The following is a 14,930-nucleotide window of genomic DNA, read 5'->3' on the forward strand; positions in this document are numbered from 1 at the left end:
ACCATGCCGGAGTGCCTGGGTCTGTGCAAACACTGGCTGGGGGGGCAGACGGGGCCATCTGGGAGCCCAATCTGTGCATGGGGTGCTCCCTGCCCCAGAGCATCTTGCAGGTCCCTGTGCCGAAGGCCCGGACCTGAGTGCCAGTGAGCTGCTGTGTGGGGCCAAGGCAAAGAAACCTCCTTTGGGATCTCTGCAGGGATCAAGATACTTTGCCCCAAGGAAACGGTGCCACGTTTTTCCAGCCACTCATAGAGTTAAACCCTTGATCTAGTTAAAGATTTAGCCCACAGGGCACGCCTGGGTAAGAGAACAATGCTGTTAGCGCTGCCACTTGCCAAGGCAGGGGGGACTAACCCCGCTGTGCCCCCGCCTGCAGCTCACCCCCACTGGCAGAGCACATCCCCACATCCAAACCCTGCTGTCAGTGCACAGACACCATGGCCACAGCTCTCACAGCCCTTGTGCCTGCGTCCCCAGGGTGGCTGCACCTGGTTGTTGCAGCAGTACTTGAGACTGCAGCCGCTTCCCAAACACATGCCTGCAAAGTCATCCCAAACACAACCCTTGGAGCATCTTTGGGGGGGCTAGTGCCCCCCAAGGCTGCAAAGACAGCTCTGCCTTGAGACATTTTTGGCACTGGGGCTCTGGAGTTCACCTCTGCTCATGTCCCTGTGTGAGAGCAGACGAACACAAGCAGATGCCCCAGGGAGAAGCTGTGTGTGTGATCCATGTGTGCCACCAGGCTCTCCATCATCCCCTTCCACAGCCAGAGCTGCCATTGCTGATCCTGCTCCTGAGCCAGCCTGAGCCCTGTGGCTACAGCCTCCAGCCCTGCAGTTCCATGCCCGGGTTTCCCTCACTGTACAGGGAGGGCTAAAGGTGCTCCTGAGCCCCAGACAGCCTGGGCTGTGCTCTGCAGGCACCTTGGCTTACTCTCAGCCAGCTCCAAGCCATGCTGGCTGCTCACCAGAAGCATGGCCCTACTGTGGCTCTGGGGAGACCCCGAAGGCAGCCCTTTGCTGGAACAGAGGCCACCAATTCAGCATCAGGAGCCATTCCAAAGTTCTCCCCTTGCATCATGCACTGGAGGCAGAAAGGCTGCTTAATTCCCACCTCACCTCCCCACTGCCCAGAGCCATCCCATCTGCTAGAGAAAACCAGGCTCCGGGAGCAGCGGGGCGAGCAGCACTCTAACCCAGCAGCATTCCCAAGCCCTCCTTCATCAGCATTCCTCCTCTCCCAGCCTGCACAGCCTGTTCCCAATGCCCCGAGTGTTAATTGAATTACTTCCCCCAGAACTGCCGCAGCTTCAGGGGCTCGAGCATCTGCACACACCGCAGGCAGCCTGCTCCATGCTGGCTCAGCCCTTCCCTGAAGGATGAGCCAGCTGCAGGAAGGGGAAACAGACCTGGCAAAGGCAAGTCCAGGTTGGTGTGAAGGTGCAAATGGCCCCGTGGCAAAGACAGGGTGAAGGGAAGGGAGTCAAAGTGTGAATCAGAAGCCCCAAGAGCTGTGGGACCCCCCCAGTACGGTCTGTGAGTGTGGGAAACCTCCTGCTGCTGCCGGAGCCATCGCTACACTCACTGTCAGGCAGCAGTCCACCTACCGTCAATCTGAGACATCTCTGCTTGAAAGAGGTGATTTGTGAGTCTAAAGTTTGCCTCCTTTGGGCTGCACCCAGCTATAGCTACAAGCTACAGGCACGAACCCCCTTTGTGTGCCCAGCCCGCATCCTGGCTGGGATTTACCTCAAACAGCCCCGGGGAGGAGCGGCTGGGCGCGGATGGGGGAAGGCTGTCTGGTGTTTGTTTTTTACTAATGAAGCCCCATAATCAAATCATTTCAATTTTAATTGTGAAGCCAGCAGGCAGATTTCTGTCTCCAGATGGGACGTGATAGGAATAGTGGGAGGCTGGGCACTTTCTGCTGCTCACCTCAACACTTGGAGAAAAGCTGATGGGAGCATTCCTGGGGAGGTTCCCACCCTGCCTCGGAAGAGCCTGGTCCCCAAGGGGTGCAGGGACCATATGAGCCCCCTTGGCATCATTCAAGCAAACTAGGGAGAGAGGGGCTCCTGCACTCTAAGCCATTCCCTGCTAGAAGCTGAGGTGCATGCAGATGCACTGCCAGCAGAGCCTGGAGCTGTGAAGCTGTACCATGGCATTGAGATGTTCCTTGGAGCACCAGACCAACGAAACAACATCCCACCTGCAACAGCCGGGCCCAGACCTTGCCTGGTCCAAACTCCACTGTGCCTGTGGGCAGAGAGCAGCAGAGCCTTTGGGCTTGGACAGGGAGTGACAGCTTTCCTAAGCACTTGGTAGGCAACGTGGCACTTGAGCTGGGGTCAGACCCAAAGCTAGCCCCGGGGAGGATGTGCTGCCACTGTATCTGAGATGTTTCCCCAGCTTCATCTCCCACCTCATGAAATCTATTTGTGGCTTCCACTTACAGCCTCATCTTTTGGGTGTTTGAACTGTGGGAAAAGAGAAAAATAAAGAAACTGGGTCATTTTCTATTTATTTGGAAGAGCTGAGATGTTAGCCCTCCAGCTGCAGAGCTCTGCTCACGTCTCTGCAGGGCTTGATGAACTTGGAAGCAAGTGATGGGGGAGAGGAGAAACCTCACCAAAGAAAATGTGTGTTTTGTACAGCTTTTTGTTTAGGCTCGGGGGGGAACAGGGTGCAGTGAGATTGGGATTGCCCTCCCAATCTAAACCAGATAATTCAGGCTAAACACATCTGTTTGTTTCTCGTGATGGAGAAATGCAGGCAGGAGGGGCTGGGCTGCTCTGGGACTGATTAATGACCCCAGGCTGGGGCAAGGGATAGGCAGACACAGGTTCCTGCTGGAGGTGTCAGGGGAAGGAGGAGGTTTCCTCTCCTCCCATCAGAGAGGTTTATTCCTCTCTGAAGAGGACGAGGTCAGAGGGACAGGGCAGTACAGCACGATCTGGGCTGTATCATACCTAGCTCTCCTGTTAATGCAACTGCCATAGCCATAATGAGGCAGGGCCATCTCTTATCGGGGATGGCTGCTTCTCCTTTCACCTCCCCACGCTGCTGCCCTTCTGTGCCTGCAGTCCCACTCCCATTGCTGACAGCATTTCTGAAATCTCCTGGAAGGGATCCATGCTGGGGGACTTTGGGCACTGAGCAGCCACCAGCATCCCTCTGCCCGGGCCTCTTTGCTCATATCTGCTCTCCCTTTTCGTGCCTGAGTCATCAGAGACAAGAGCATCAAATCAGAAATAAAGCCATTAACTCACTGAGCAAATACAGATCAAAACCCTCACTTCAGCTTTTGAAATCAGAGCCCTCGTTCCTCGGGGCTTTAAGTGGCGTCTTCCCTCCTCCAGCCTTCCCATAGCCATACGTCTGCTCCAGCCCCATACAGGTCACAGGGGCAGGAGTGAGACACCGGCACCCACCTCATGGAGCTCAGCTTGCCCTGCAGCACCCCATGCACTTGCTGTGGATACAGCTCTCCAGCCGGGATGGCACAGCCACATGCCCTGCTGACGGGCTGCAGCTACATGACACCACTGCAGCATTCCCACCCAGGCTTGGGCATGCTGTGCACACCCAGCAGGAGCAACGTGTTCCTCTCCTCCCTCTGCAGCACCCATCCTTGCTGCCAGTGCAGCACCCTCTGCCCAGGGATGGGCACATCCCCAGCATGTTGTGCCTTCCACGTGGTTGCAGCTCGCTCACTCCATCCCAGCCGCTCCGTGCTGATCTGCGACTTCTTTCCGCCATGGGAACGGGAACCGGACTGAGGCCCTTAAGCTCACCCTTGCCCGCAGCTGCACTGGGGCTGCAGGCAGCGTTTCACCACCAGCTCTCCCCAGCGGCTGCCTGTCTCCGGCTGGAGAACCGCAGCGGTGCCCGGCGTGCCGCTGCCTGCTCCCTCATGCCGGCAGCCGCGTGGGAAAGCAGGGCTGGGGTTAAACAACCACAGCAGGACACGCGCCAGCAATTGCCTGCTCATGTGAGTGCACGAGGAGCCCCAAGGCACCGCTCGGCTCCTGCTGGGGTCCCGTGGCTGCACCAAAGCCCCAAACCCATCACAGTGGGTTTATGGGGTGTCCGGGGGTGCACGGCTGCCTGCAGCCCTGCCCCAGGAGCTGAGTGTCCTTTGGCACAGGGGCCATGTTCCATGGAGCCATGTGGTGTGGGCTGCGTGGATGACCCTGCGGCATGGCTCAGCCTCAGGGCGTGAGGGACCACCATGGGGACATGGGAATGAACCGGGAAATGGGAATGGGGGGGGGGGGGGGGGGGGGTGCACCAGTAACCAGTGCAGGGGCCAAGCATGTGAGGCTGAGGATCCAGGCAGCCCTGCATGACCCACTGCACCAGGCAGGGAGGAGGCATCATGGGGGGTTGAAACCCAGTGTGAAGCCACTGGGTTTAGCCCCCCACAAGCAAGGAGCAGCCCCCAAGTACCTTTCCCCTGGAGGTGACCACTTAGTTTTAGGAGGCAGGACAAGGAGAAGGAGGGATGCTGGCTGTGTTGAACTTGCTGGAAGACTCGCTTCTCTATCACCCACGGAAAAAGCCCAGGACAGTGCCTGTGGACAGCAAAGGAGGGCGGGCATGAGCGTGCCGGGAGGGATCAGCTGCTGGGAATTTAAATGACCGCCCATGAATGCTGGTTTTGTTTTGTCCCAGCCGTGGCTGCTCTCTGCTTTGGCCAGGCAGCATTCAAACACAGCTGAAACAGGGCCCGTGCCTGCAAACAGGGCTGGTTTGGAAAACCTGGGGAGAAACTGAGCTTGAGAGGAGCCCTGGAGCAGCATCCTGCCCTTGTCCAGCCATGGAGATGGCCAGAGCTGCAGTGGCATGGAGCTGGGATGGGTTATCCCTGGGACCTCAGGTAAAGCTTTACTCCCATCTGACAGAAGGAATAGCAGGGGAAGAAGAGATGCTCAGGAAATGAGCAGGGCATGCTTCCTGCTTGCTTCCTCCTTGCTTCCTGAATGATTCCTGCATGCTTCCCGCTTGCTTCCTGCATGCTTCCTGCTCACTTCCCGCTCCCCTGCCTGATGGGACACTGCTGCAGGGCTGGACTTTTCCAGGGACAACCTGGGTGTGAAGATCCCAGCTTGGCTGCAAGCCTGGGACATGGAACAGTGCCCTGTGATGCACCACGGCTCCCCAGGCAAGCAGAGATGTCGCCATGCACCGTGGTTTATGGTCTCAGCCCTGCACCGCCTCGATGCTGCCAGGTCCATGCCCTGGAAATGTAGTTTCATCTGGACAAACAGCGTTTCTTATTGCTGTTGCTAATGTGGTATCAGTGCACTGCAACATAGATATTTTAATAGCACATAGTTCTTTTGATGAAGCGGCTTTAACAAACTCCTTCCCAACATTGTTTATGTCATATGTGCTCATTTATGCATGCAATAAATTAAATGAAGGCTCTTAAACATTTAGGAAGTAACAAGAAGTGCCCCTGTGTATTAACCCCCAGCAGGCACTGCTTTCCCTTGCACATCCACGCACTGCCGGGTGTTTCCTCCTCTGCCCGTGTGGCAGTGCAGGCTGGAGGGGGTTCTGCCAGCCCCACATTCCCGGGAATGCCGGCAGCTGTGACAACCACTGCAGGTTTATTTTTACCATCCCGACAATGCTGCTGCTTAGCTCAGCTTTTATTAGACATAAATAATGCTTTTAAAGCGAAGCTGGCACCGGGGCAGCAAACTGTGACAGAGGCCGGGGAGGAGGCCCTAGGGGTGATTCATGGGATGTTTCCAACATAAAAACTGTAGCAGTTCTCCCATGTCGGGGGCTCTGCCAAGGAAGTGTGGGAAGGATGGAGGCTCTCAGTGCCACTTGCAGCCCGGTGGCTTGTCCTCAGGGGACACAACCCACACTGGAGGGAGGTCTGACTGCAGCCTCATGCTCGCCCCAAGCCAGGCTTTGGTGGGCATGTGCGTGGAGCCCTCCCAGCCCCTGGCTCTGTATCCATCCCTCCTTCAGCCGTTATCGTCCTTGCCTGCCTCCAGTGTGCCCAGCAGGGTGATGAACTCGCTCATCGCCAGGGTAATTAAACAGGGCACATGGTGTACCCTGATATAGGGTCTAGGCTGTCCCTGGGGCTTCAGCAATGTCATCACTGCACCACTCTGCATGGGCACAGAGTGGCCCAGGCACATTGGTGTCACATATGCAAGCTTCCCTCGTATCACAGCCTGCAGGACGAGGCTTGTGGCTGGAAGGTTGTAGCCCTTCGCTTGGAGCTCATCCAGACAGCACTCAATGCCTAAGCTTTCCCCACTTCCTGCTCACAGCGACCAGAGGGAAGAGTAATGAGCAAAGTCCCAGGCAAACATTTTGGGAATCAAAAACCTCACTCTCTGAGTGTGGTTTGGCTGAGCAGCTTGATGGAGGATGGTGCACGCTGCATGCACAGACTGGGAGACAGAGATGCTGCCCCACAGAGCTTGCAGTGATCCGCTCCATCAAGGGAGAAAGTGCTGCCGCACAGTGCTTTGCTCCTTTTATCCTGGTCTCCCCCCTCCATTTCCAGGCCACAGCATTTTCCAAACTCTGCTTTATCCTATCTCTGCTGCCTCCTTTCCAGCGCTACCAGCATCGCTAATAATAACAGCTCTAAATTCTCCTTGCCTGGCGCTCAGCTGGTGTCAGCGGGAGCTGTGCAGCCTCGCTGCATCTCCTGGTGCCCCCGTTTGGACTATGTGTGTGCGCCCTTAAATCCACACCACTCCCTCCTCCCCGCACTGTGCAATTGGGATGTTTGGATGCAACATCCAACCCCCTGGCTCTGTGCTCATGAGAATATCATGCCCGTCCTCGCTGCAGGCAGAGGAGCGAGGCGGCTGTATTCCTTACCTCTCCAAGGAGCCGGGAGTGCGGAGCGAGCTGGAAATAGCCCTGGCTGACACAGATACCTGTGCAGAACAGCAGGGCCCTGCTCTTGCCGTGGTAATTGCATACTGCATGGAGATGAGTCACCCGCAGCCCCGCTCCGGCGGGCAGCACGCAGCCTCCCTCCTGCATGGCGCGGGCAGGATTCGCCGTGCTCAAGTTGGTACCGTGTGCCTGGGAAAGTGCTGCACATCGTCATTCCCCCCCCCCCCCCAAAGTGAGCAGTGAGCAGCAAGGATATCAGGGAAAGGATGGGAATGAGAGCATCTTGCAGCTTTTTAAGCTCTTGAGATGCTTTCAAGTGCCAGGAAGACTGAGGGAGCTGTGATTTTGCTGCATTATTTCTGTTGCTAGCATCTCTGCGCAGGGAGCTCCTGCATGCAGAGTGACTGCTTGCTGCAAGCAGGCATTCACACACTGCCTGGTCCGGGGGAGGCCTGAGCATCACCTGTAAGAGACTAGGGACCACTCTGGGACCAGCCCTCAACCCTTCCCATAATGGGGACCAGGGGCCTCTGAGATGGGTCCCCTTTATCATAGTCACTGGTACAACCACAACTGAAGCAGCTGGAGAAGGAAGTGATGTGCTGGCTCACCACGAGCACCTCATTGTGATCCACAGCAAGAAGGCCCCATCAGCAGAGCTCTCCATCCTCCTCCTCATCCTCTGCCCCATGGTGGGGGGCTCAGGGCTGCCTCACTGCTGGCAATTGCACTATCAGGAGGACATGTATAAATAATTAGCCAGCAAACTTCCACTGGGGAGCTTTGTTTCTCCTCCTTCAGCAGTGCTGTGGGTTCAGAGACCAAAAACCAGGGGAGAGCAGCTATCTTTGGGAAGAGGGCCTGGGGGGGGGGGGGGGGGGGGGGGGGGGGGGGGGGGGGGGGGGGGGTGGCATTTTCCCTGCCAGGCTGGCAGCTCCCTGAGCTCCTCTGCAGCTGACTTCACATATCAAAGGGATGTAGGAGGGAGGAGGAGGAATAGGTAAAATCAATGAGAACCTATTTGGTGGGATTAAAGACTGTGGTTTTATTTATAGTGCTGGCTAGAGCTGAAGTGCCTCCTGCCCAGAGACATGGTCCTGAGGTGCTGAGCAACAGCAGAGTGGTGTCTGCGCAGGTCCAGGAGATGTGCCAGTGACTGCTGCCTTGGCACCCCAGCTTCCAGCCCCACTGAGCACACAGCCCCATCCCCAAAGTGATGCGGGCAGCTCTGCTCACTAGGTTGGCAAAGGGAGCAGGAGGGGATGCTTGGCAAGGGGTTTGTGCTCTAACAACAGTGCCTGCTGTCAGGGGGAGCCAGGATCTGACAACCAGCCCCTTCCCATCACTGGGGCCCAGGCTGGGGGTGCAGTACGTGGGGACAATGATGGCCAATCACCATGGGGGATGCTTGGGTAGCTGGTGAGGAGGGCAGGGGATGTGGTGTGGAGAGAAAGCTATGGATGGGGGCCTGGGGACAGACGGGGACAGCCTGGCTGGTGCTTGCCTTGGGCTGGGATCCACAAGGCAGGAAGATGCCCATGGACATCCCTGCCAGCAACGGCTGCTTGAGGAACAGCAAGTCCTTGCTCGGCAGCGCTGGGGATCCAAAGCAGCTCCCTTCATTGCTTACTCTCTTGGCCAGCTCAGATGGTGCAGGGGGTTGGGATCTGCTCTGATGATCATGGCGTGTCTCCAGGAGAAGACAGTTAAACAGAAAGAGGAAGAGGAAACTGTGATGGCAGCCCCCAGACTCTGAGCATCCTCCAGGGAGAGGCAGGAGGAGTCGCCTTGCTTGGAGCCAGCATCAGCAGAGGAGGATGAGGTCAATCTGGGTCTCAGCCAGCCTCCCCCCTGCCCCTTGCTCTTCCCATGGAGCAGAGCAGAGGAGTATCCGGCAGCAGGATGATGGGGATGGAGGAGACACCCCAGCTCCTGGTGCTAGGCAGGGATGAGCAGGGAGGAGAGGCCGAGCAGCACCACCAGGACCGGAGGCAGAGGGACAAGGCAGGCCAGCGAGGGGACAGCGGGGTGGCATCAGTGTGCTCTGACAGACACCATCAGCGCAGTGTGAGAGCCACCAGTGACACGGTGCAGCGGGGAAGCCGAGTTCAGCCACTGCAGAAGAGTCAGCACAAGGGACACATGCCATTTGGTGCAGCGCCCTTTGGTCCCTGCATGCTGGTGGCTGGCTACAGGCTGGATTCTCCATGGAGGGATGTCAGGCAGTGCAGAAAGAGCCATGCAGGGTCTCTGACAGAGGGCTCCTTCCCTCAGATACAGCGAGGGATGCTACTGGGCTCTCATCCCCAGGCAGAAGGGCCATGTGCTGCTTCCTGTGGCCAAGTGAATCACTGGAACGCCATAAGGAGTCAATGGGCATCCCACACTGCTGGTGGGCAGCATGAGCCATTGCGCAGGAGCCTTCCCTGCGCTGCCTGGACTCTGCTGCTTGCTCCGGGAAATTCCCATCTGTTTCAATAGCTCATCCACAACCCCCTTCATACTCCTTTGCCACCACATTTCTCTCTTCACAGGTTTCCTCTGCAGTAACTGCATGGCTTTAGCTCCACAGCAAAAGGCTGCAGTTTTGGAGAGGGGCAGGCTGCAGAATGGGGCAGAATGGGGCAAAATGGAGCCCTGTACATCATCACCCCGTGTGTGTGTGTTTTCCCAGCCTCAGTGCTGGCCATGGGCTCCTCTGCTGGGCTGGAGCAGCCTGAGTGAGTCTCTGCTCCATGGAAAGAGAGCTGTGGCAAGCCCAGTTTGGTGGCACGGGTACACTCTGGAGAGGGGAATGGGAGTCTCTCCATGACGTAGGCAGATATGGTACCTGTGCACAAGGGGCTTTGCTGACACAGCGGAGCGCTGTTCCAGATGGTGCGTGGGGATGCTGGAATGGGAATAGCAACCTCTGAATGAGCACAGCCCCAGCTGTACAGGCTGGAGCTCAGAGCCAGGAGCCCAACCAGCACCCACGTGTACTCTGAAGCCACTCTTTTTTACCCCAAGTCCCCTCCAGCTCAAGAGGCCACATTCTCAGCCCTGTGGACATCAGCCTGAGAGCAGAGGGGCAGTTTCCACCCAGGCTTGTGGGGAGTGAGGGGCCATGCTGCCCAGTGATACATTCCCAGGGGTTCACTCCTTGCTGGCACTAAGCACGACAGAGCCCTCCCATCATAAACGGAGGAGGAAGGGGAGGCAGGAGCCCCTAGGGAACATGGCTGATCAGGAGCCACCAGACACAGAGAGCACGGAGGTAAAGCGACACGAGGTCCCTGCGCCGGGTGACTTCAGGTGAAGGACAAGGCCGAGCCGAGTGCCAAGCGGGGCTGAGGAGAAAGAAAACCAGAGCTCATGGAAAGGAGCCAAGCACAGCAACTCAGTGAAACCCAGTGGCACGGCATTGCTAACCACTCCTGCCCCGTGGGGAGCGGCGCCTCCCATAACGGCACACATGAATGAAGGCTGCTTTAGGGGAGGACTTCGGGAAAGCCTCGGGGGCATCTTCCGCTTCGGCTTCCCCCCCCCCCGGCCAGCACAGAGCCCCCTTCCCCGGTGCCCCACACAAGTTCTCCCTGGGGCCGCGTTTAATGTCGGTGCCACGGGGTGACTGTCCCAGCGCGGGGGGCTGCTGGGGACCCACGATGTGCGGGGGATGGTGTAACCCGGAGGAGCCCCATTTGCCGCTGCCTCTCACTGCCCGGTCCTTACAACATTTTCCCATCCACAAACAGGGGCAGCTGCAACACGAGAGCGAAGGCGGGAGTTTGCACAGCGCGGGGTGTCTCCTGCCCAGCCGCCGCTCATTGGCTCCTGCCCCTGTCCCGCAGTTGGCCTTTGGCAGGCTAAGGGTACCTTCAAACCCTGTCCCCTCCTGACCGCTGGCCTAATGACATTACTCACTCTCTGCTGGTTTGAAAGGGCAGTTGCGGGCTTTTCCTGTTATATTTTACCTCGGTAACATTATCCTCGGCCTGTCCGGGGTTAGCATCGTGTTGCTGCGGCTGGCTGCAGCGCCGGCACGGTGCCATGGAGCGCTACGGCTTAGCCAGGGCTTGCATGCGAGGGGTGGGCACGAGGGGACTTATTCCTTCCGGGCTGTGGCTGACACCTCTGTGTGTATATAAACACAGGGAGCAGCAGAAGCCAGAGCTCTGGCAGCTCTCCTGCTCACAAAGCTCAGGTCTGGGTTAGGAGGAAAGCTGTGAGCTGTGAGCCAAACTGCACACTCACTCTGCGTGCAGACAGGGAAGGGTGCATGCACACGGAATATAACGTCCCATCCATGTCACTGCACTGAAGTACTGGGGATCACTCTCTCTACCAATGGTGGGTATTTCTGAGGCCGCCACATGACTGCCTTCTAAAGGAAGTGGACACAACACCAGCTATAACATCTTGTCCTGCTTTGCCTCTCTCTTGGTGCTTTTGAAACCCTTTTCATGAGTGTTATTCAACCAATCCCCCCTGAAGCTCCAGGGCACAGGGAAGTGATGTGATCTCTGTTCTATAGGTGAAAACCCCCAAAAAGGCACAGAGCTGTGCAAAAGTCCAGAGCAGTCAGGAGTATAAGCTGGAACATGTTAACACCAACTTGCAGCCACGTCAGCAACTGCACTTCGTCCTCCAGGACCCTACTGAAACCCAGAACTAGCAGCATGTCCACCCCACTGAGATGCCCGTTTCTGCCACCCTCTGGGCTGGAATGGGCTCATCTTCTTGGGTTAGAAAGCAAGTAGAGAGGAATTATGCTAGCACACACACCAGAAAGGAAAAGGTATTTCTGAAACACACAGCTATGCATAACTTGATTTCAGAGCAACCATTCACTAAATTCCCATGAATGGTTACTTCCTATTTGCGTACAACTGGAATAAAGGAAATCACGAGATACTCAAGTAAGAACCTCGCCTTTTGTGCAACAAATTCCTCCTGAGAGACCATTTTTACGGTGAGGCCTTCCACTCCTCTGGTGGGGCAAACATCCCTCCTGTTCCCAGCCCACCTCCTCTCTCCACAGCACTAGCTTCTCCTACAAAGGATGGACTAGGGGGAGAACACATTCCAGGTTATTGGCCAGCAGGGTCAACTGGGAATTGGAGCCTTATCTGCAAGGAATTGCACGTGCTCCAGAGCAATGCAACTTCCTTCTCCAGGCCCTTCCGATGCCGCTCGGCCCCCCTAGAGCTGTGCATCCTGGCAGTGGCGCTGCTGGGCCCAGAGCTTCCATGCCTGGGGAGAGCAGCTTCCTTGCTGCAGCTTGAAAAGCACCTTGGGTACCTGCTTCAGTGCTTCACAGCAGTAATCAGTTGATGGCAGCTTCTTTCCTGCTTTATCCCATCCCAGCAGCCCCTGTCCCCCGCTCTCATCAGCCAAACAACACATGCTGCCTGGTGACATCTTTTGGTGCAAGGCTGAGGATCACCAGGGAAAACCCAATGTTGCTACATTGCCTGGTGCTCACAGCGCATCCTGAACCAAAGGGAAGCTGGAGGGCTGGAAAGAGCTCTCCTTTTGAAACACAAGCAAGGCAAGAACACAGACAGGCAGGCAGGCAGCAAGCCTTTCCTACCAGGGGATGAAGCACCTTCAGCTCATCCATCAGAGTCTGACACAGCTCTCTACCTAACTCACTTCATATCACTTTGCTTCACCAGCCATTTACGCTGATCCTGCAGGCCCATCTGAGCCACCTGAGGGGATTTAAGGATCTGGAGCCATTAAGCTGTAGGTATTGCCACTTGGTTCATTGTGTATCATCTAATTCAGACTGCAGGGCCAAACCCTGCTCTTTCCCATGTAATTGCTGTGGGTAAGTAAATAGAACATTCATGAGATTTTTGGTCCCATCGTTATTTCTGAAAGGGCTTTTAGCATACATCTCAAAACCTCAGGCAGAAAAGTGACCTGCACGACAGCAAGATGCTAGCAGCAGCAGTGGGCATGGAGAAGAAAACAAGGGAAACCTGAAGATCTTTTGCTCCTTGTTGCTCTTTGCTCTCAAGCCACCCGGTCCCAATCCAGTGCAGACCCATCAAGCCTGGACATGACCCTCAGCACAACACACTCCTCCCAGGGTTTATATATCTCATATATATGTATACATATATATATATGCAGTGATGTAGGGACTGTTAGGTGCTGCAGGGTATCCCCACTTTTAAGGGCTGTCACTCCTAAGGTGTACACAGTGGTGCTTCCCATGGGAAGCTGCCCCACGTGTCTGCCAGCCGTATGAGGTGACCCCCCGGAGCCTGGATGTGACCCTCAGCCCGACGTGCTGCGCACAGGCTTCATGTGGCTTAACGGGGCTGTCGGGGAGCCCCCAGTTCTAAGGGCCGGCAGTCTCTGGGTGGCGGAGCGGTGGGCAGGGGTCCCGCGGGACGCTGCCGGTGCCCCATGCGCACCCCGCAGCCGTGGGGGTCCCCCCGCCCCGCTCCCGCTGCCGGCGGGCGGGGGCTGCAGGCGGCTCCGCCCCACCGGCCGCCCGGCTCCCCGCCGCCGCCGCGCCTGCTGCATGCTCGGTGCCGCCTCAGCCCGAGCCGGAGGTGGAAGATGGCGGAGCCGGGGCCGGATTGCAGCGCTCTGCTCGACGAGGAGCTTTCCTCCTTCGTCTTCAGCTACCTCGCTGACAGCCAGGTAGGGCGGGCCGGAGGGGGGGCTCTGCTGCCCGGCTCCACAGCGCGTGCAACTCATGGAACGGGGGGGAACCGGCAGCCCCCCCGCTTCCTGGCGGTCCTGCGGGAAGAGACGGTGTCTGCACTCCTCCGGTGTGGTGGGGGTGCAGGGACCGGCTTTTCCCGCAGCAGCCCGGAGGCTCTGCGGGGGTCCCGTTTGCTCCACAGATGCGCAGAGGAGGGCAGTACAGGGTGGGGGGGGGGAACACAGGGAACCCTGCCGGCCCCGCGGGTCTCTACGCGCCCCTCCCCGTGGCTTCGGGGCGGCCCCGGCGCGGCACCAACCCCGCAGCCCCAACGCCGCTTTCAGCACCACTCGCACGTGGACTCCCGCGGCCCCCCCCCCCCCCCCGGTTCTGCGGGAAATGGGGGGGGGGGGGAGAAGAGAGAGGAGAGAGAAGTTGATGGGTTGGTGGTTTCGGCACAGTCCCCCCTCCCCTCCTTTGCAGCACCCCCCTGCAGTGGTGGGGAGGGGGAGGCCGCGGTGCAGGGCGCCGGGGGGGGCTCCGCAGGGGTGATGGAGCGGGGCTGTGGGATGAGTCATGCCGAGCGTCAGTTACACGCATTCGGGCTGGGATCCTGGGGGATGGAGGTTTGGGGAGGGGGGGTTTAGCAGGGAGAAGGGTCTCGGTGCTGCGAGTCAGCGGCCCCGAAATCTGGATGTGCTCCCTTCTGGATGGAGCTGGGTATGAAAATCAGATTAAGGCTCCTTGGCAGCTCCCGCTCGATCACGAGAGTGAGCAGTGCTGGCTATAGGGCTTGCATGCTTTTCCATTTTGGGGGGTGAAGAGGCACTATACAATGAGCAGGGCAGCGGCGAGAGCCGGCACTGATCTGGGAGCACAACCGCGCATTTTGCAGTGGGATTGATGAGCCTGGTGCAAGTGGGAAGAGTTTTCTGTAGTTATATATCATCCCTCCAGCCCTTCACTTTCATAACCACAGATTACAAAATAGCTTCGATTGTGAAGCTAGCACATTCATCCCAACCCTTGCTCTCTCACCAGTTCAGCTTCGGGATTGCAAACAGCAGGAGTGTGTGTGTGTGTTGGGAATGGGACGGGGACTAATCCTGCTGTTTGGGTTCAAAACAAATAAGGTCTCAAGACTTGGTAAATCAGATTTGCCCCTGGTGCGTGTGCCAGACAGAACCAGGCAAGTCTTGCCACCAGCTAGATTGATGTAGTCCCGACACCTCTCCTTGCCTGCACCAGCTCTGGAGCGCTCCGGCTTGGCATGGGAGCGGGGCGTCTTGCTTGGGAGCAGAGCGGGGGGCAGGCGGCAGGTCCGGTGGTTAACGAAGATCTGCTGACAGGTTGATTACAGCACGGGGGTCAGGAGGGGTGAGAAGTGGGCTGAGAAGGTTTTGTAA

General features: G+C 57.5%; 1 protein-coding gene across 1 annotated transcript in view; it reads left to right on the forward strand.

The window, feature by feature from the left end:
• Window positions 1–13,358: 13,358 nt before the first annotated feature.
• The window catches only part of PPARGC1B (PPARG coactivator 1 beta), a 44,048-nt gene continuing 42,476 nt past the window's right edge, over window positions 13,359–14,930 (forward strand). The window contains exon 1 of the mRNA XM_057409825.1: window positions 13,359–13,520. Coding sequence (XP_057265808.1) covers window positions 13,437–13,520 — 84 coding nt within the window. The 5' untranslated portion in view covers window positions 13,359–13,436. The remainder of the gene's footprint in view (window positions 13,521–14,930) is intronic.

The sequence above is a fragment of the Pezoporus wallicus genome, unplaced genomic scaffold (assembly GCF_028554395.1).
Source record: "Pezoporus wallicus isolate ANWC-B61680 ecotype Strahan unplaced genomic scaffold, APGP_CSIRO_Pwel_v1 contig_4309, whole genome shotgun sequence".
Lineage (NCBI taxonomy): Eukaryota > Metazoa > Chordata > Aves > Psittaciformes > Psittacidae > Pezoporus > Pezoporus wallicus.